The sequence below is a fragment of the Manis pentadactyla genome, chromosome 2 (genome assembly GCF_030020395.1).
Source record: "Manis pentadactyla isolate mManPen7 chromosome 2, mManPen7.hap1, whole genome shotgun sequence".
Taxonomy (NCBI): domain Eukaryota; kingdom Metazoa; phylum Chordata; class Mammalia; order Pholidota; family Manidae; genus Manis; species Manis pentadactyla.
The window spans coordinates 149,545,527-149,568,439 of NC_080020.1; the positions used below are offsets into that span (position 1 = coordinate 149,545,527).

At 38.6% G+C, this 22,913-nt stretch overlaps 1 protein-coding gene across 2 annotated transcripts in view; it reads right to left on the bottom strand.

The window, feature by feature from the left end:
• Positions 1–158: 158 nt before the first annotated feature.
• Positions 159–22,913, bottom strand: part of SLC9A2 (solute carrier family 9 member A2) — a 101,100-nt gene continuing 78,345 nt past the window's right edge. The window contains exons 8-13 of one of the 2 annotated variants that reach the window (XM_036907411.2): positions 21,517–21,678; positions 6,712–6,808; positions 4,955–5,086; positions 3,662–3,752; positions 3,046–3,093; positions 159–2,304 (exon numbers count right to left, since the gene is read on the bottom strand). In XM_036907411.2, coding sequence (XP_036763306.2) covers positions 1,934–2,304; positions 3,046–3,093; positions 3,662–3,752; positions 4,955–5,086; positions 6,712–6,808; positions 21,517–21,678 — 901 coding nt within the window. In that variant the 3' untranslated portion in view covers positions 159–1,933. The remainder of the gene's footprint in view (positions 2,305–3,045; positions 3,094–3,661; positions 3,753–4,954; positions 5,087–6,711; positions 6,809–21,516; positions 21,679–22,913) is intronic. The other variant, XM_036907412.2, reaches the window with a different exon arrangement.

Sequence of the window (22,913 nt, forward strand, 5' to 3'; positions counted from 1 at the left end):
TAAGGTCATTTACCATTTCAATCCCTTTTTAGATTTCATAAACTTCAACTTCTGAAAATTTACTCTGGGCATTCTCAAAAATGTCCATCATATCACTTGATGAGTCATATGCCTATAATAAAATTCTAAATTAAAAGTCAGTTTTAATTTATTTTCAGCAGATGAAACATGTATATTTATATAAATATTTTCACTTAATATATTTGGCACAAAGTCCTAAGCTTATAGTTTTCAAATTGTGTCTACACTGCTCTCCATTGATCAACTCAGGAAAGTTTTGGAAAGAAATTGTGTTCTTTATGAACTTGTACCTTGTTCGTTTATCCTTCCTTCTGTCTCACATCCAACAATCAGCAGTATTTCAAGATTTTAGAACATGAGAGAAAAGGGTAGAAAATTTATTCACATTGGCAGAAGTAGAGGAAGGGACTAGAGAACCCCTGCCGAGGATTTCTAACTACTGTATATTTTTCTTTATAATTTGTCTATGTTTTCCACGAATAGTACTATGGTTACTGTATCTTTTGCTGTTTATCTCTAGTGTGAATCCATGGGACTACATGAGTGGCTTCATTTCATATCTAGATCCAGAAATTTAGAGTCTTGTTCCAGTCAACTTTTTAAAATAGGAGTTTTTTAAGGGAGAAAAAAAATGACAGGCCAATAAAATCTACAGTTTAAGAGTCAGAGATTCAAATATTAATCTTTAATGATTATGTCCCACTTTCTGCCTTTCTTCTGTACTTTCATAAAGTACCCAGATGAGTAGAATCCATTTTTATATGAAGAATTTGAGTTACTACTTTATTGAGGGGGGAGAGGTAACAAAGTACGATCCAGTGCAAACGATGGAAATGTCACATTCTCCAAGTGCTTCCTGAATAAATTCAGAACCTGAACGATCACCAATTTGTTAAGCATTGGGATACTGTTTATATAAACTTCCATCCTTGTCTGCTTGGAGCCTCTGACCTGGATTCAAAGCTCTAGAATGTTCTACAGAAAAATTCTAAAGTAGGTAGTCATATGGGCATGAAAGGGAACCTCCTGCATCCTCCTCCCAGTATTGCACTATATAAGACCTGCCAACAAATTGCAAACAGGCCTTGTCCTGTCTCCCCACACTGTGTGGGGCCCCCACAGGTGGAGCTTCATCAAAAGCTACCCCCAGTCTGCTATCCACCATAAGCTGGTTTCACACACACAACCTTGTTCTTCGCACCATTTAAACATGAAAGACAGAGTCTCTATGTCACACCTAAATACACAGTAAAATGAGGAACAAATTAAAAAGCAGCCAACTCTATTCCATGGGAATCTGTGCTCTGGGAGCCAGGCCACCATGTGCCTCGATGTTCTGGTCGTTCCCCTGATGAGCGTCTCCAGGCGTCTCTGCTCCATGCTGCGCTCTTCCTTCCTCAGCTGGTCATCAGCTCAGAGAGAGGAACACCTTGACCATCCTCCAGGCACTGTCCTTTCTGCCTTGGAAAGATTCTGAGTATTTTTAGTGCCATTAAAAACTGATTACAGATATACATATTTTTTCATAAATAAAATTTGAAGCATGTATGTATATATTAAAATTTTCACCAACAAAGGTGTGTTAAAAATTTCAAGTTCTGTCATTCCAGTTCAATAAAGGCACATTTTTTTTCTCTAGGCTTGCAAAGACTACAGTTGCTAGCAACAGGTCCTGAAAGACATTTTATGGGACGTTTTTTCTTTGATTTTCCTTTTCTTGGAATAAATATCCATCCTATTAATCTCTATAATCATCCTATTATATTAATCAATGGCATGACTCTACTATCCAGAGGAAGTACTTCAATGCATAGAAGGTTTTCAATGGATTCCACAGTTGTGTCAGGTTTCAGAGTAACAAACCACAGCTATGCTGGGTCAGTCACCCGAAGGGCTGCTCTGGCCATTTGCATTACGGCTTCTCACTTCCAAATCGGGCTTTCCGGCTTCCAGGTTCAGATGCCCTTCGGACTAGTCTGGGCGGTGGCTTGGGGCGGACACCTTCGGGCACATCGTGTTCTTGCACTGGGCCAAACTGGCCTTTGGAGAGAAGGGGCTGCCGCAGCACGCCTGGGAGCTGGGTGCCCCCATCTTTGCTGTGGGGAGCTGAGAGGTTGCAGGGGTGCCCTCGGCCGGAGTCCACGTCTACCTCGTTCTTCCATTCTATTTTATAGGACTGGGGGGCTTTCTCTGAGAACTGTTCTGGCAAGAAGCGCCTTGCTCGGGGCTGCAGATTGAGCACGGTGGTCCCAGCGTCTGTGTCTGAGTCACTGCTATTGCCACCTGCCACAGAGCAAAAGGAGGACGACACAGGCAAGCGTTTAGAGAGCAGGCGCTACGAGTGGCTCGGCGGTGCATTAGTGGGTCGGGCAGCTGCTTGCTTTCGGGCTCTCGCTCTCGGGGTTGGATTGGGGAGGTCTGAGCTCCCTGGAGCTGACAGCGCGGGGTGCTCTGTCACCTCCCTGGGCGTCCTCTTTCACAAGGGTGTATTCATACTAATTCTGAACAGCTTCCTAGGTGCCAGGCACTGTCTTAAGCACTTTTAAATGCCTTAACCTTTTGAATCCTCACAGTCACCCATTTTACAGATGAAGTAACTGAGGTTCAAGAGCTAGTAGGTGGTGGAGCAGGACATCGAACAGATTCATCTGTGCTCTCACCCGCCCCCTCAGGACTATCCTAGCACAGTCTGGCACACAGTAAGCAGACCAATATTTAGCTGTGATTATAATGATTTTTGTTTCAATCTGGAGTCTCAGACATGGCCTTTTTATTTCGTTTATATTTTCATAAAAGGGCTGAGCACCAAGGTACACTCTTTAAACAATGGGGAGAGGTATGATTAGAGCTGGTTGTCAGAATTCAGGTCCTAGAGTACCACAGTTAGGACAGCTCACAGGACTTGGGAACTGGCTGCATTTGATGGATGCACAGTGCCAACATAGCCTACCGCTCTAAAAATTCAGGGCTCCCCCTCTTCATCCCTCACCATCCCTCCTCATTCCTCGGCTTACCCTCCGTTACCCTTCATTAGCTTTTCATAGCCTACAGCCATCGTCAGCCTTTCCTCTTCTTGGTTAATTAAATAAACAAGCAAAAAAAATCCAAAAAACAAGAGTGGGGGTATTATTGTTGCGCCCCACATTTTCCCAGCATCATGCCCAATCATATCTCCCCTGGGGTCACCAGAAAACATCTTGGAGTCTATGTAAAGATTACCCTCAAATAAAGAGATATTGGACCTTATGTCAGAGATATTAGACCTTAAACTTCAATAATTACAGCCAGAGTAAAATATATGGCTGCCTTTATGAAAATATATTAGAAGTGTAAAAAATTCAGATACACCTTTGCTGGTTTAAACTTTCTATTTACCTGTTCACTAAACACTTGGTGACAATATTTACCTTTTCTATACCAAACAATCATTATGGAAAACAACAGATTGCATTATTTATAAGGTACATAGAACTCCATTAAGAAAGGTTACAATGCTAATAAAAGATCACCACATTATTACTTTAGATTTGTACACTATTGAACTCATTGTCCTTAAGGAAAACAAAGAATAGGAAAAGTTTTCTATTTTATAAACATCAATAAATAAATTTAATTTTTCTGCTCCAACTGTATTTATTACCTGTGTTAGAAGTATTCTTTTTCTTTTGTAGCTTTTCTGGAAGCTTTGTATTTTTTGGTAAGGATAAGTATCGAGAGGTTGACGTGGAAGCCTGTAAGTCATAGGAAACCTTAATTAGAAACCCAGATGTCATTTATTGTATATTAGAAGTTTAAAATCTTATGATACACCTTGTTACAAATTAAAATTCTACTTGATTCCAAAATGATTTTGTGAGGGGCTACAGGGATCAGGGATAAATTTCCAAGCAAAAATTAACTACATTTTTTAAATAACTAAGTCTCTTCTAAAGTATAACAGAAATCAGTACTAAGGAAAATGGAAATAAAGTAGGATCATTGGAAAATATGTGAAAACTCTTGGGATTTCTTAAAGAAAATGTACAGAAACATCCATATGAAACTATTACTAAAAGAGACACAGAACCTATATGTATGGGGAAGAAAATATATGGAAAACATAGTATATTTAAATTTTAATTAACTTTTACAAGTTTTGAAAAGAACAGAGAAAGGATTACTATAGCTAATTTGCTGACATTTGCAATGCCACAATCTACTTTCTTCGACTTTTAGTCAATGCTGCCACGTTTTACACATTAAAACAGAGCTGCTCTTCTTGATCACACATTACCGTCTTGGTCTCTAATGACCCAATATAGAATATGATTAAAAACAAGATGCAGTGCCTTCCATGTTCAATCAATCAATCATAATATCTTTTTTAAATGGTTTTCCTTTATCTATTGACAATGCCCCATGTCAGGTGAAAAGCTGAGCAATCTTCCCTGTGAACATTCACTCACCCAACATATGCAGGGTGCCCACCTTCAGGCTGCAACCTCTCCTTGTTGTGGTCAGTATTACTTTCCAAATGAAGCCTGGCCCAGCCATTCTGCTTAAAACTGTAGCTTGACTGACCCTTCCATGCATTCCCAATCTCCTTTCTTAGTGATTTTTTTTTTGTCTGTCTTTTCCATAGCACTAAAGTGCCTTTTAACACAGCAGGGAATTGATCCTGTCTATTGCTGATCGCCTCCTCTCCAACTAGACTCTGAATTCTGCACGTGAAGAAATCGGTCAGTTTTGTTCATTCATGCACCAAGTGCCCAGAGCAAGTGCCTGGAACGTAATAGGCACTTAAGTAACACCTGAAAAGCCTTTCTAATTAACTCCATCCCAGAATTCCTGTGAATCAACCTTCAGGAGCCTTTCTGTCAGTAGAGCCTTGGGACCAGCTGCTGGCCCTGCTCCTGGAAGGCGTCTGCATCCCAGAGGCACAAACTCTTGTTACCCTGCGCTCCTGATTCAGGCTGCTGTCCTTCCTAATGCTTTCTCGCAAGCTGTGCCTCCGTCGGATCAGAATCTCCTTGGCTTGTCTCTCACTGGTGTCAGCCGTCAGATTGTGTCTGTTGTATGACAATGTCTGCAAGGAATACACAAGAGGCATTTTACAAAAAAACTGACCCATGCCCCAGAAATTCCAGAGCCTCACATTTCTTTAGCTTTGTACCTCAGCTAGGCACTTAACAACCAATGGGCAGAGCAAAACAAAAAACAGTATGAAAGCTAACACTCTAAGAGATTTTGAGAGATTCATCTTCTGATAAGACCAGGGAATGCACTTTTTTGTTTCATTGAAAAATGTGATCTTTATAAACCAGAAAAATGATTTAATTTATCAAAGATGCCTTTGTCTACCTGGAAGTACCTTGTATGTACTGAGCCCTCCTTAGCAGCTGGGGAAAAAAATACAAGTCATTTTCATTCATTCTCTATGGAGAAGGAATTACTGGCATAAATATGAACCACTCTGGGCCACTTGGTGGCGCCATGGCCTTTAGATTAACTTCAGAACATTTCTCTTCAACTGGTTTGTCAAATTGAGAAAGCTGCTGTTAGGTCCACCTAAGATCATCTCCTAGTATTTAAGGCAGTAAAATTTCTAAACTAGGGCTGTACCTGGCATTCCTTTTTAGTTTTATAGGCTATATAGAAACTAATAGCTATTTACAAGCTAATAGAAATCTGTTTTCTAAAATAAATTGTAATTAGCAATTAATTTCATTTTCTGATAAAATTAACGTGTACTTCTAGGGACTATCCCTGTATCCAGAACTATTTTAGGACTAGAAGAGATATTCAAAAGCAACATAGAATAAGGCTCATTCTCTGCCTCGAGGAATGTACTATCTAGTGGAGCAGCTAAGACTAACAAAATAATACAAAATCATGAAACTAAGTGCTGAAATTATGTGGTACAGGATGAGTTCTAAGTGTATTTTTCCACCTAAGATGGAAAAATAGGGCTGGAAAAATATGGAGGTTGTTGGGGAAACCTTACAAATGGGAAGCTATAGATCAGCAGACAGGAAGCAATAGGACATTCCAAGTGGAATCCGAGCAGAAATAAAACAAGCCAAGGAGTGAAGTCAGAAGCTAGGTGTCTGGAGCAGGTGAAGGAGATGCAGAAATAAGATCAGATAAGGTGGAACTTGGAAGAGAGACCCAGGTTCTGAAAGAATATCTGAGCCTAGGAGTGACCAATCAGTCGTTCTGCTTCATTTTAAACAGGAGAATGCTGCCATGAAAAGGTGCTTTAGGGAAAGGGGTGGAGAGACAGCAATGTAAGATGGAATGGGGCAACCTTTGGGGAGACCAGCCAAAATGATACAGACATGACCCCGGCCTGAGTGAGGAAGACTCCTGACATGTGGCATGGCCTGTGTACCACTTCATCTTCTGTGCCTTGATTTCTTTAAAAAATTTAAAAAGAGCAATCAATCACTTTCTTCACAAGTAGTTAACACATGTTTTTCTGTCCAAGTAGCAGATCTCCCAGGGGACTCCAGGACTTACCTGTGGTGTCGGGGAGAAGAGTTCAAGCACCCTAACCAGACAAGACTATGTGACAAAAGGGGATGCTGCATGGCCCCTCCAGGGGTTGGCCTGACGGTGGGACACTGCCTACTATAACTGGATCACACAAATTCAGAGGGCATGTTTTTAGCCAAAAGCAAGGAACTATTTTACTAAATAAATTATTCTCACTCGCTGACGGATTTGATAGAGATTTCTTGATAATAATTCTCGAATTTCATCCATTTCACCAGGTGTGAGCTTTCTTATTTTTTCTTCCCGACAGTCACTGTGGAAGTTTAGGAAAAGAATATTTCACTATTCAACAGATATTGGAATCACCAGTGTTCTTAGAGATATAATATCATTATTTAAAAAGAACATTAAAGAATAACACTAAGAAATTATTCAGTATTTTAAAATAATCCAAAGTTCTAAAACTTTTCAGTGTCGAAGTTATTCATGTTATTCTTGTACAAATGTCCTTCTCAAGGTCTATTTAGTGACACACTTTTCACATTTTTGTGCTTTTGATGGTTTCCCTGTTTCAAATGGCCCCCAAGCATAGGTGTGGAGTGCTGTCTCATGCTCCTAAGCACAAGAAAGCTGTGATGTGCCTTCTGGAGAAAATGGGTTAAGTAAATCCATGCACATGATTTCAGAATCTGTTTTTTAAGGAAGAAAAATGGTAGTAGCTTATAATGCTATCACTTTATTACTTGTAATACTCTATAAATAAAATAATGTAGAATAGTTTTTTCCAACAGAAAGTTACTTGGCTATATCTTGCTATTAAGGCCCAGTCTTTCAAATACCTCATTAGAAATATTTACAAAGACACCATTTATAATAGGTATGTATACACAGTTGATCATCATCATTCAGGGATTCCATATTTGCAAATTCACCTACTTGCTAAAAATAATTTGCAAAGACAATTATCAAGACCTATGGCATGTTCACAGTCATTCACAGATATGTGCAAGGTAGGGAAAAATTTGAATGGGAAAAAATTCATTTTTAGTTTTATAAGCTATATAGAATCTAACAGCTTACAGTGAAGCTAGTAGTAGCTATTTATAAGCTAACAGAAATCTATTTTCTAAAATAAACTGTAATTAGTAACTAGTTTTATTTTCTGATAAAATTCACATGTATTTCTAGGGAATATCCCCATATCCAGAACTATACTAGGGCTAGAAAAGATGTGCCCAACACACAGGCTCCCAGAGGAGGCTGAACATGGCAATACTCTGCCTAGTTGTCTCAGCTCTTGTACAAATGTCCTTCTCCAGGTCTATTTAGTGACACACTTTTCACATTTTTGTGCTTTTGATGGTTCCCCTGTTTCAAATGGCCTCCAAGCATAGGTGTGGAGTGCTGTCTCATGCTCCTAAGCACAAGAAAGCTGTGATGTGCCTTCTGGAGAAAATGGGTTAAGTAAGCTTTGTTCAAGCAAGAGTTACGGTACTGTTGGCCATGAGTTGAATGTTAGTGAACCAGCAATATATATTAAATAAGGTGTCTTTAAACAGAAACATACATAAAACAAGATTATCTATCAATCAGCTGATGAAAATGTTCTGACCAGAGGCTTGCAGGAACCTAACTCGGTATTTCCTCCGGGAGCAGTGGTTCCATATTTGCAAATCAGTGTTCATACTTTGTAGAGCATAACGTTATAGACCTTATAAAGATTTAACATCGACTTTATAGATTTATTAAAACACATCAACTTTACAGAACGGAACTACTGCAAACAATGAGAATCGACCGTATTTGTAAGTTTTATTCGAACTCCTTCAAAAAGGAGAAATTATGAAAATAAATTAAAGTTGGGAAGGCTAACATACATAAATGCAGGTCTCAGCCAAGGATGCACAAATTGAAAAGGACGGTTCTCTTATATTTTTCTAAACGCAAACTTGTTGCTGTAAACCAACTATACTAGTAATTACTGGGGTCAAAACCTATGCCCACTGGGTAATGGATAAACATAAAGGAATGAATATAGAAATTTAAGGCTTCAGCAGGACAGACTTCTCTAGATTTAAATCATTCATTTTTGCCTCAGTTGCTCAGATTAGTTTTTTTTTTTTTTTTGTAGATAATTATTTTTTTATTGAAGGGTAGTTGACACAGTATTACATTACATTAGTTTCAGGTGTACAACATAGTGATTCAACATTTATATACATGACAATTCTGGATACCAGCTATCACCATACCAAGCTGTTACAATATCTTGACTATATTCATTACATCCCGGTTACTTATTATTTTACCATTGGAAGTGTATACTTTTTTTTTTTTTTTTTGTGAGGGCATCTCTCATATTTATTGATCAAATGGTTGTTAACAACAATAAAATTCTGTATAGGGGAGTCAATGCTCAATGCACAATCATTAATCCACCCCAAGCCTAATTTTCATCAGTCTCCAATCTTCTGAGGCATAACAAACAAGTTCTTACATGGAGAACAAATTCTTACATAGTGAATAAGTTCTTACATGGTGAACAGTACAAGGGCAGCCATCACAGAAACCTTCGGTTTTGCTCATGCATTATGAACTATAAACAGTCAGTTCAAATATGAATACTCATTTGATTTTTATACTTGATTTATATGCGGATACCACATTTCTCTCTTTATTATTATTATTTTTAATAAAATGCTGAAGTGGTAGGTAGATGCAAGATAGAGGTAGAAAACATAGTTTAGTGTTGTAAGAGAGCAGATGTAGATGATCAGGTGTGTGCCTGTAGACTATGTGTTAATCCAAGCTAGACAAGGGCAATAAAACATCCACGTATGCAGAAGATTTCTCTCAGAATGGGGGGGTGAGGTTCTAAGCCTCACCTCTGTTGATCCCCAATTTCTCACCTGATGACCCCCCTGCGACTGTGCCTGTCTTAGGTTGTTCCTCCCTTGAGGAATCTTACCCGTCTCTGGCTAACCAGTCATCTTCCGGGGCCATACAGGGAAATGAAAGTTGGTAAGTGAGAGAGAAGCCTTACTGTTTGAAATGGTTAGCTTTTTATTTCTTTGCATATTTATGCCCTGTAGCTTCTATGCCCAGCATTTCTCTTGAGGTATCTTTACCACTTGGAAGAATTATGATACTCGGTAAATTTGATATGAGGCACGAATTCAATTTAAGGGTTGTAATTAGGAAGGAAGAAGAAAAGCTATAGAAGTAGCAGGCGGCAGAAAACATGGGAAGATTGATTATTTCTTTGACATATCTTCTTGTAGAGTAACTTCAGCATGTATAGGTTTTAAGCTACTACTTAAATTGCGCACACACATTAATATAATAGGAGTATAGTTACATAACCAAAGCATATCTGTAATCACCAGCCATCTCCAGTGAAACCAAGAAAACCAGTTAGGCACCTTAGGCATTTGTGAAAACTTATCTATGATATGGTGGATATTGTCCAACTGAACTTGAACAGTCTGAGAGAAATCAGACAAATTAAAACAACACATTCCTGGGGAATGCTCACATCCCTTATGTTCTTTTAACAGTAAATAGTCTGTAGTTGTAAGATTTTGGAGCGCAACAATTTGCACTTCTCCTAATTCTTGATTGAGTTCCAACAGTATAGATCCAGTCAAATTTGTTGTTTTACTGTATGCACAGGCCAGCTTAGATATCTCCTTCCTCATTCCCATGGCAAGTCCAGGAACTGGTGGGATGAGTGCATCTACAGCTGTAGCAGTGCGTGGATCTTTGTTGGGGTTTTTTGATGATCATCTTCTGTCATGAGTCTTCCAGAGAGTGCGGATGTTGGAAGTTCTTTTTCATATCGTATCTTAGTTCATTTTTGGGGTAGCCCAATTAGGCTTTGATCCTCTGTATAAACACAAACAGACCCTTTGCCTACACTTTTATACGCCCTTTATACTCTTGTGTAGAACTCATTGGAGGTTACCACACAGGAACTGCCCTTTTTTTTTTTTTTTTGGTATCACTAATCTACACTTACATGACGAATATTATGTTTACTAGGCTCTCCCCTATACCAGGTCCCCCCTATAAACCCCTTTACAGTCACTGTCCATTAGCATAGCAAAATGTTGTAGAATCACTACTTGCCTTCTCTGTGTTGTACAGCCCTCCCTTTTCTCCTACCCCCCCATGCATGCTAATCTTAATACCCCCCTACTTCTCCCCACCCCTTATCCCTCCCTACCCACCCATCCTCCCCAGTCCCTTTCCCTTTGGTACCTGTTAGTCCATTCTTGAGTTCTGTGATTCTGCTGCTGTTTTGTTCCTTCAGTTTTTCCTTTGTTCTTATATTCCACAGATAAGTGAAATCATTTGGTATTTCTCTTTCTCCGCTTGGCTTGCTTCACTGAGCATAATACCCTCCAGCTCCATCCGTGTTGCTGCAAATGGTTGGATTTGCCTTTTTCTTATGGCTGAGTAGTATTCCATTGTGTATATGTACCACACCTTCTTTATCCATTCATCTATCGATGGACATTTAGGTTGCTTCCAATTCTTGGCTATTGTAAATAGTGCTGCGATAAACATATGGGTGCACTAATCTTTCTCATACTTGATTGCTGCATTCTTAGGGTAAATTCCTAGGAGTGCAATTCCTGGGTCAAATGGTAGGTCTGTTTTGAGCATTTTGATGTACCTCCATACTGCTTTCCACAATGGTTGAACTAACTTACATTCCCACCAGCAGTGTAGGAGGGTTCCCCTTTCTCCACAGCCTCGCCAACATTTGTTGTTCTCTGTCTTTTGGATGGCAGCCATCCTTACTGGTGTGAGGTGATACCTCATTGTAGTTTTAATTTGCATTTCTCTGATAATTAGCGATGTGGAGCATCTTTTCATGTGTCTGTTGGCCATCTGTATTTCTTTTTTGGAGAACTGTCTGTTCAGTTCCTCTGCCCATTTTTTAATTGGGTTATTTGTTTTTTGTTTGTTGAGGCATGTGAGCTCTTTATATATTCTGGACATCAAGCCTTTATCGGATGTGTCATTTTCAAATATATTCTCCCATACTGCAGGGTTCCTTTTTCTTCTATTGATGGTGTCTTTTGCTGTACAGAAGCTTTTCAGCTTAATATAGTCCCACTTATTCATTTTTGCTGTTGTTTTCCTTGCCCGGGGAGATATGTTCAAGAAGAGGTCACTCATGTTGATGTCTAAGAGGTTTTTGCCTATGTTTTCTTCCAAGAGTTTAATGGTTTCATGACTTACATTCAGGTCTTTGATCCATTTAGAGTTTACTTTTGTATATGGGGTTAGACAATGGTCCAGTTGCATTCTCCTACATGTAGCTGTCCAGTTTTGCCAGCACCATCTGTTGAAGAGACTCTCATTTCGCCATTGTATGTCCATGGCTCCTTTATCAAATATTAATTGACCATATATGTCTGGGTTAATGTCTGGATTCTCTAGTCTGTTCCATTGGTCTGTGGCTCTGCTCTTGTGCCAGTACCAAATTGTCTTGATTACTATGGCTTTATAGTAGAGCTTGAAGTTGGGGAGTGAGATCCCCCCTACTTTATTCTTCTTTCTCAGGATTGCTTTGGCTATTCGGGGTCTTTGGTGTTTCCATATTAATTTTTGAATTATTTGTTCCAGTTCATTGAAGAATGTTGCTGGTAGTTTCATAGGGATTGCATCAAATCTGTATATTGCTTTGGGCAGGATGGCCATTTTGATGATATTAATTCTTCCTAGCCATGAGCATGAGATGAGTTTCCATCTGTTAGTGTCCCCTTTAATTTCTCTTAAGAGTGACTTGTAGTTTTCAGAGTATAAGTCTTTCACTTCCTTGGTTAGGTTTATTCCTAGGTATTTTATTTTTTTTGATGCAATTGTGAATGGAGTTGTTTTCCTGATTTCTCTTTCTGTTGGTTCATTGTTAGTGTATAGGAAAGCCACAGATTTCTGTGTGTTGATTTTGTATCCTGCAACTTTGCTGTATTCCGATATCAGTTCTAGTAGTTTTGGGGTGGAGTCTTTAGGGTTTTTTATGTACAGTATCATGTCATCTGCAAATAGTGACAGTTTAACTTCTTCTTTACCAATCTGGATTCCTTGTATTTCTTTGTTTTGTCTGATTGCCGTGGCTAGGACCTCCAGTACTACGTTAAATAACAGTGGAGAGAGTGGGCATCCCTGTCTAGTTCCCGATCTCAGAGGAAATGCTTTCAGCTTCTCGCTGTTCAATATAATGTTGGCTGTGGGTTTTTCATAGATGGCCTTTATTATGTTGAGGAACTTGCACTCTATTCCCATTTTGCTGAGAGTTTTTATCATGCATGGATGTTGAACTTTGTCAAATGCTTTTTCAGCATCTATGGAGATGATCATGTGGTTTTTGTCTTTCTTTTTGTTGATGTGGTGGATGATGTTGATGGACTTTCAAATGTTGTACCATCCTTGCATTCCTGGGATGAATCCCACTTGGTCATGGTGTATGATCCTTTTGATGTATTTTTGAATTTGGTTTGCTAATATTTTGTTCAGTATTTTTGCATCTACGTTCATCAGGGATATTGGTCTGTAGTTTTCTTTTTTGGTGGGGTCTTTGCCTGGTTTTGGTATTAGGGTGATGTTAGCTTCATAGAATGAGTTTGGGAGTATCTCCTCCTCCTCTATTTTTTGGAAAACTCTACGGAGAATGGGTATTATGTCTTCCCTGTATGTCTGATAAAATTCCGAGGTAAATCCATCTGGCCCGGGGGTTTTGTTCTTTGGTAGTTTTTTGATTACCGCTTCAATTTCGTTGCTGGTAATTGGTCTGTTTAGATTTTCTGTTTCTTTCTGGGTCAATCGTGGAAGGTTGTATTTTTCTAGGAAGTTGTCCATTTCTCCTAGGTTTCCCAGCTTGTTAGCATATAGGTTTTCATAGTATTCTCTAATAATTCTTTGTATTTCTGTGGGGTCCGTCGTGATTTTTCCTTTCTTGTTTCTGATACTGTTGATTTGTGTTGACTCTCTTTTCTTCTTAATAAGTCTGGCTAGAGGCTTATCTATTTTGTTTATTTTCTCGAAGAACCAGCTCTTGGTTTCATTGATTTTTGCTATTGTTTTATTCTTCTCAATTTTATTTATTTCTTCTCTGATCTTTATTATGTCCCTCCTACTGCTGACCTTAGGCCTCATTTGTTCTTCTTTTTCCAATTTCGATAATTGTGACATTAGACCGTTCATTTGGGATTGTTCTCCCTTTTTTAAATATGCTTGGATTGCTATATACTTTCCTCTTAAGACTGCTTTTGCTGCGTCCCACAGAAGTTGGGGCTTAGTGTTGTTGTCATTTGTTTCCATATGTTGCTGGATCTCCACTTTGATTTGGTCATTGATCCATTGATTATTTAGGAGCGTGTTGTTAAGCCTCCATGTGTTTGTGAGCGTCTTTGCTTTCTTTGTACAGTTTATTTCTAGTTTTATGCCTTTGTGGTCTGAAAAGTTCGTTGGTAGGATTTCAATCTTTTGGAATTTTCTGAGGCTCTTTTTGTGGCCTAGTATGTGGTCTATTCTGGAGAATGTTCCATGTGCACTTGAGAAGAATGTGTATCCTGTTGCTTTTGGATGTAGAGTTCTATAGATGTCTATTAGGTCCATCTGCTCTACTGTGTTTTTCAGTGCTTCCGTGTCCTTACTTATTTTCTGCCCAGTGGATCTATCCTTTGGGGTGAGTGGTGTGTTGAAGTCTCCTAGAATGAATGCATTGCAGTCTATTTCCCCCTTTAGTTCTTTTAGTATTTGTTTTACATATGCTGGTGCTCCTGTGTTGGGTGCATATATATTTAGAATGGTTATATCCTCTTGTTGGACTGAGCCCTTTATCATTATGTAGTGTCCTTCTTTATCTCTTGTTACTTTCTTTGTTTTGAAGTCTATTTGGTCTGATATTATTACTGCAACCCCTGCTTTCTTCTCGCTGTTGTTTGCTTGAAATATGTTTTTCCGTCCCTTGACTTTTAGTCTGTACATGTCTTTGGGTTTGAGGTGAGTTTCTTGTAAGCAGCATATAGATGGGTCTTGCTTTTTTATCCATTCTGTTACTCTGTGTCTTTTGATTGGTGCATTCAGCCCATTAACATTTAGGGTGACTATTGAAAGATACGTACTTATTGCCATTGCAGGCTTTAAATTCGTGGTTACCAAAGGTTCAAGGTTAGCCTCTTTAGTATCTTACTGCCTAACTTAGCTCGCTTATTGAGCTGTTATATACACTGTGTGGAGATTCTTTTCTTCTCTCCCTTCTTGTTCCTCCTCCTCGATTCTTCATATGTTGGGTGTTTTGTGCTGTGCTCTTTCTAGGAGTGCTCCCATCTAGAGCAGTCCCTGTAAGATGTTCTGTAGAGGTGGTTTATGGAAAGCAAATTCCCTCAGCTTTTGTTTGTCTGGGAATTGTTTAATCCCACCGTCATATTTGAATGATAGTCGTGCTGGATACAGTATCCTTGGTTCAAGGCCCTTCTGTTTCATTGTATTAAATATATCATGCCATTCTCTTCTGGCCTGTAGGGTTTCTGTCTAGAAGTCTGATGTTAGCCTGATGGGTTTTCCTTTATAGGTGACCTTTTTCTCTCTAGCTGCCTTTAAAACTCTTTCTTTGTCCTTGATCTTTGCCATTTTAATTATTATGAATCTTGGTGTTGTCCTCCTTGGATCCTTTTGTTGGGGGTTCTGTGTATTTCTGTGGTCTGTTCGATTATTTCCTCCCCCAGTTTGGGGAAGTTTTCAGCTATTATTTCTTCTAAGATACTTTCCATCTCTTTTCCTGTCTCTTCTTCTTCTGGAACCCCCATAATACGGATATTGTTCCTTTTGGATTGGTCACACAGTTCTCTTAATATTGTTTCATTCCTGGAGATCCTTTTGTCTCTCTCTATGTCAGCTTCTATGCGTTCCTGTTCTCTGGTTTCAATTCCATCAATGGCCTCTTGCATCCTATCCATTCTGCTTATAAACCCTTCCAGAGTGTGTTTCATTTCTGCGATCTCCTTTCTGGTATCTGTGATCTCCCTCCGCACTTCATCCCATTTCTCTTGCGTATTTCTCTGCATCTCTGTCAGCATGTTTATGATTCTTATTTTGAATTCTTTGTCAGGAAGACTGGTTAGGTCTGTCTCCTTCTCTGGTGTTGTCTCTGTGATCTTTGTCTGCCTGTAGCTTTGCCTTTTCATGGTGATAGGAATAGTTTGCAGAGCTGGGAAGAGTGACGGCTGGAAGAACTTCCCTTCTTGTTGGTTTGTGGCCCTCCTCTCCTGGGAGAACAGCGACCTCTAGTGGCTTGTGCTGGGCAGCTGCGCACAGACAGGGTTTCTGCTTCCTGCCCGGCTGCTATGGAGTTAATCTCCGCTGTTGCTGTGGGCGTGGCCTGGCTTGGGCAGCTACTCCAACTTGGTGGAGTCGCGTTGGAGCAGGAGCGGCTGGGAGACTGTTTATCTCCGTAAGGGGCCTCCCTGCTCCCTGCATCCCAGGGGTTAGGGTGCCCAGAGATCCCCGGATTCCCTACTTCTGGATTAAGTGTCCCACCCTGCCCCTTTAAGACTTCCAAAAAGCACCCGCCAAAACAAAACAACGGCCACAAAAAAAAAAAGAAAAAAAAAAGTGGCCACTCGTTTTTCTTTATTCTCCGGTGCCAGCCTCAGGCGTCTGCTCACCGGTCTTGCTGCCCTGTTTCCCTAGTATTGGGGGCCCTATCCCTTTAAGACTTCCAAAAAGCGCTTGACAGAACAAAACAGCAAAAAAATAAAAATGGTCGCGCATTTTTCTGGTGTCCTCCGGCGCCAGGCCACTGGTGCCCGCTCACTGTTCTTGCTGCCCTGTTTCCCTAGTATTGGGGGCCCTATCCCTTTAAGACTTCCAAAAAGCGCTCGCCAAAACAAAACAGCAAAAAAAAAAAAAATGGTCGCGTGCTTTTCTTATGTCCTCCGGCACCCGGCCTCCGGTGCCCACTCACTGTTCTTGCTGCCCTGTTTCCCTAGCATCCAGGGCCCCCTGGGCATGTACTGTGTCTGCACTCTGGCCCAGATGGCTGGGGCTGGGTATTCGGCAGTCCTGTGCTCCGTCTCCCTCCCGCTCTGCCTGCTCTTCTCCCGCCGGGAGCTGGGGGGAGGGGCGCTCGGCTCCCGCGGGGCCGGGGCTTGTATCTTACCCCCTTCGCGAGGCGCTGGGTTCTCTCAGGTGCGGATGTGGTGTGGATATTGTCCTGTGTCCTCTGGTCTTTATTCTAGGAAGGGTTGTCTTTGTTATATTTTCATAGATATATGTGGTTTTGGGAGGAGATTTCTGCTGCTCTACTCACGCCGCCATCTTCCGCCCCTCCCTTCAGATTAGTTTTTAAGAAGCATCTTCTTAGATTGAGGCATCATTATTTAGACAGCTGTCCAGCTTCCTAGTCCAGTTGTTTCATCAGCAAAGTTAATTCAGAGAATTTTGGAGTTGGAAGAACAAGGAAGGGTAACAAGCAGCCATCGTTTTAGTACCCGATTTTCTTGCATCATGGTCCCACCAAGTTTTTCCCAACATGTGTTTGCATAACTCTAGTGTTAAGTGTACAACTACCTCCCTTGTTTAAGCTTAAGGTTTTTTAAAATTGGAATTTAATACAAAGAAAGAAAAGTGCATGAAACTTACAGGTACAACTGAATGACTTATCACAAAGTGAATGTACTTAAACAACCACTACTCAAGTCAAAAAAATGGAACATTAACTAGAGTCCCAGAAACCACTTCATGCCCCAGCCCCAAACAATCACCACCTCCCTCCCTCTTTGCCAAAGACAACCACTACCCCATCTTCTAATTTTGTAGAGTATATGTAGGCCATATAAATGGAGTCATTTAGATACAATATGTAGTCTTTTAAATTTAGCTTCTTTTGCTAGCATTACATTGGAAATTCATCTGTGTTATTGCATGAAGCTGTAGTTTGTTCATTTTAATCATTGTATAATATCCCATCATGTGAATATATCACAATTTATCCATATATTGTTGATGGGTATTTGGTTTATTTCCAACTTTGTATATTACAAAAAAAGGCTCCTATGCATATTATCACATACATATTTTTGGAACATATACAAATACTAACCATCTGGATATCCTATTTTGTAAAGTGCCTGAATAAGTCTCCTGTCCATTTTTCTAGAGGACTGTCTTCTTTAGACATTTTTCAGTTTTATGTGAGGCAAGTATCTTCTCCTACTTTATGGTTTTTATTCCTCTAATGAAATCTTTCCCTATCACAACATTAAGACAACATTCTCCTATATAATTTTCAAACCTCTCATATTCAGATCTACAATATTCTTTGACTTCACAATGTGAAGTAGTGTTTAATTTCATTTTATCTACATATGGATATCTATAATTTTTTAAGTTCATCTCCCCACTGGTTTGTATTATAAACTATGTTATTAATTAAGTGTCCACATATGGGTGGGTTTATTCAACACTTTTATTTTATCTTATTTTCTACTGTCTATTTTGTCCCTTTGTCCAGTATCATATTGTTTCAGTCATGTAAGTTCTGTAGCAAATCTTGTTACCTAGTAGTGTAAATCACTTAATTTGTTCTTCAGTTTTGAAGAAAATTTTATCTGACTTAATTTTGGCCCTTTACATTTCCATAGAAATTTTAAACAAGTTGCTTGGAACCCATTCTAACCATCTCTCCCTTCTAAATGGAGGACGTTTCTATTCAATGAAATTACTTTTGGGGTCAAGGTTATCATCTTACCATTTGCATTCTATCTGTTCCATCTATTCTATGATTTTTTTCTACTTTGCTGCCTTTTAAATTTTCTTTTATTTTGTTATTTCATTTCCCTTCTCTGTTGACTCATTACATTCTTCTACGATATTTTTAGTGGTTACCTGGGATTATAACATTAATCACTGACTTATTAAAGTCCAAAATAAATTTTTATTCTTACCATTTTCTGGACAACATAGGACCTTAGGACATAACAGCACCAATTCACCACTCTCCCACATCATAAGTTAGTATTGCTGTTGATTTTAATTCTATATTCATTTGAAACCCCACAGACATTATTATTTTATGCAATTAGTATTCATTCAGACTTTATATTTACTGTTTCATTGCTTTAACTGTTCCCTTCATCTCCAAATCTCTGTGAGACTCTTCCTTCTGCCTGAAACAATTTACTGTTATTTTAGTATGATGGTTTTTCTTTGTCTGAAATGTTGTTATTCTACTTCTTTGAGGTATACTTTAGAAGGCTATGGAACTCTAGGTTATCAGTTACGTTTTCAGAATTTTGAAGATACCAATGGTTTTATTGAAAAATCATTTGTCATATTTTTTTTCTTTTGAAGGAAATAGGTCTCTTGTTTCCTCTAAGTATGTTTAAATTTTTCTTTTTGTGTTTCTGGCAGTTTTATTAGAATGCACCTACATTTGGTTTTCTTACCTAATCTGCTTGGGGTTTGTCATAGTTCATGTCTTTTATCTGTTTGGGGAAATTCTGTTATAATCTCTTAAAATACTGCTTGTACAAATTGCTCTCTTATCTGTTTTTGGAACTTTTCAACATATCCCATATATTTATTACTTTTTTTTTTCCGTATTTTCCATTATCTTTTCACTCTTTGCTTCATTCTATTTATTTTCTTCTATCCTATCTTCCAATAAGTCAATTCTCTCTTCAGCTATGTCTAATCTGCTTTTACACCTATCAAATAGAATCCTAAATTTTGTTACATTTTTAGCTCAAATATTCAAGTAACTTAGATACTTTTTATTTACATTATTTCTATGACAATGCCAAAAATACCAATTTCATTTTCTCTCCTGAACTATATTATTTCTATTTTAAAGTCCCTGTTTAATAACTCAATTATCTGAATTCCATTTGTGCCTGTTACTACTCTGTATTTTTGTTTATCTATTTCCAAATTTTTTTCAATCACATTTCTTTGTCTACTCATATTCTTCTGATGGTTTCTAGACATTATATATGAGAAATCATGACATTGTTTAAGGCTCTTTATAATCTTATTTTCCTCCAGAGAAGATTTAAGTTTACTTCTCTCAAGCATCCAAGGGAAGTATCTACCTTATATGATTTAAACAGTCATGGATTGAGATAATTCTAGGCTTGACTTCTCTCCTTTGAGGTTTATGGTGCAGAAATTTGAAGTAACAACCTATAGTAAGAACCTAGAAGCTCCTCCTTCTTGGTAAGTCCTGAATCCCAAATTTATTTTCTAAGACCAATTACTCTGTCAAGACCTCCATTTTAGCCTTTTAGGCTCTTAGACACTTTCTTCATAATCCAGGAAGAAAATTCCTCTTCTTGGACTTCCCTGTTCTATTGACTCTTGTCCAAGAAATTGCTTACCACACTGGTACAGTCTAGCTTTCAAGCAGATTTTTAAAATATATTTTTTCCTTTCTTTTCTAGTTGTTCTCAGAAAACAATCTGGTCTAGAACTCAGTCCATTATTGCCAGAAATATAATTCCTTTTAACCTCCCTTTTGTTTCCACTTTCCTCTAAAGAAAACATTTCAGGGGAGGTAGAATGGTCAATATGGCACTCACTTACCCAACTATGCAGCTAGCCATTAATTTTGTTACCTACTGCCCTAACCTTAAACCTTTGCCTTTGCTCTGCTTACTGCTGGCTTCAAAATGAGCTATGAACAGAAAGAAAAACTGATATTTCCTTTTGTGATCACAAAGACAATAGCTCTCCCTTGAGAAGCTGGACAATTGAATTATACTTTGCTTCAACTGCAAATGGAATAGTACATATGAAAGGTCATAAAATTATAAAGCTAAAGGAAACTAAGGATCAAGCCCAGCCCCTTTTTCTACTTTAAGACACTCAATTTCAGGGAAATAGTTGGACCAGCTTAAAGTCATACAGGGTGTTATTTGCATAGTGGGACAATACATCTGTCATTCTGTTCAATCCACTATGTTTCTAATGTTACATAATGCCTCTCCCTCCAAGCCATTCTGACTGCTATTTCTTTTAATTCTGGATTGTGTAAATGCCCATAATTACTATAAGAGACTTACAGTCCTGGTAAAAAAAATCACAGTTTATATCACTGGGTGTGATGTGGAGCTTCATCTCATTTCAACCCTCCCATAGATAGCATTTTAATTATGTGACATTTGGTTGAAATGAGCTTCACATTCATCAGTGAAAAAAGAGATCAGTGGAACCTGTAATTTCTGTCACTTTTGTGATAGGGAAGGAATGATACTCACATGATGAAATAACCTCATTTGCTAATGAATATTTACTTGTTCTGCTATGGATTTCCTATAAGATTTTGGGTAAGTCATCACTTCATAATGCTGTGTCCTCATTTTCTCATTTTTAAAATTAAGGAGACAGACTAGGTTAGTGGATCTCAATTCTGCTTACATATTAGAAACATCTGAAGAACTTACAAAAAAACTATACCTAGGCTTCAACCCCAGAGATGCTGATTTTATTGGTCTGGGTGGGGCCTAGACATGTGCATTATTTAAAGGCTCTCAAGGTGTTTGTAACATGCCATGTGGTTGAGAATCTCTGTACTGGATTATCACTAATATTTTTTGCAAGCCTTAAACTGTGATTCTGTGAATAATCAAAGAGGAAATAGCTGCATAATTACATAGATATTTATAATAGCACATGTAACATACCTTAAAACATTCCATTTAAAAATTCTTGCTAAAGAGGCTTTTTAATTTACTTTCCAAAAGCACTGAATGTCCCAGAACAAATATAATAAAGGCCTAGTCACACTAAGCATTTTCTAACTAGGCAATTAAAAAAATAACAGCATCATGTGACATGATGTAACATAGTGCACTGATTTCTAGGCTTTCACTATTCACTAGAATCTTGTTCTGCTTGAAGTCTTTAGGTTGCTCTCTAGGACATAGGTCAAATTCGTTCTTATAACTGGTTTTGAAATGCTATAAAGACACACAGTAACACAACTTTTATTTGCCAAATGGTACTTACTTTAAAGACGCAAAAGAAGGGACAGTACTTATCATCCCAGTCTCTGCCATCTCGATGGCATGTTTTATTTCAAGCTTTTTATATAAGGACACAATGCTTGACTTGGGTTGGTTTTCCCGAATCAAAAGCTTCCGCAGATATTTGTCATCAAACTTCTTAAACCTGGAAATAAAGAAAATTAAAGCTTCAGTTAATTTATAGTGACTAAGAAAAGACCTGTTTATACCAATAAAATAATTTCCACTACTCCTGCGGAAAAATTTAGTAGTTGTCCTTAGTTAATATGATCATTACATATATTTTCATGTGTGCATACCTGAAATAAGCATGTACACCCATACACACATGAACACACATATGGCACCTATTGGCATATTTTTGTATATTATAGTCAGAACATATACACATCTAATATTCACTAATTATAAATTAAATACCTGCTGTTCTCTATTTCTCTGCTTCATCTTTTAGCAAATTCATTCAAAGATATGATTAATACTATATCTAATTCCTCTCCCCTGATTCTCTCTTGCCAATTCACAAATCAGGCTGTGGCCCCCCCACAGTTTAAATCTAATGGCCAATTACTACTCCTCCCCTTTCCTAACCACTCCTTCCTTAAAACACTGTCTTCTAGGATGTTACACACCCCTGGGTTCCTTTCCACTGCTTCCTCAGTCTCTTTTGTTGTTTCTTTTTCTTCCTTCTGCCTCTCACCACAGAAGTGCCCAGGGCTCATCCTTGGCCTTCTTCTCCACCTGTACTCACTCTCGTGGGGATCTTCCCCAGTTTCATGGACTTTAATAGCATCTCCAAGCCAATGACTCCCAAATCTGTGTCTCCATCTCCAACCTCTCTCAAACCAATAAATGGATATTCAGCTGCCTCAACATCTCCACTTGGATATCTAGGAGGCATCTCAAACTTGACATGCTTAAACTGAACTGATGTTCTACAATCCTCCCCATTTCAGTTAATGACAGCTCTACCAGTCAAAACCTTGATGTCATCTTTGATATGTCTGCTTCTCTCCTATTCCATGCTATGGACTGAACTGTGTGCCCCTAAAAATTCATATGTTGAAGTCCTAAATTCCAATATCTCAGAATGTGACCATATTTGGAGATAGGGTCTTTAGAGAGTAGATTAATTTAAAATAAGGTCCTTAAGATGGGCCTGGCTGCAACTACTGGCGTCTGCATATTTAAAGGAAATTTGGACACAGACATGAACAGAGGGAAGATGATGTGAATAGGCAGGAAGAAGAAGATCATCTACTAACCAAGGAGACAGAACTTTAAAAGATCTTCCCTTCACGGCCCCCAGAAGGAATCAAATCTACCGAGACTTTGATCTTGGACTTCTAGCCTCCAGAACTGTGAGAAAATACCTTTCTA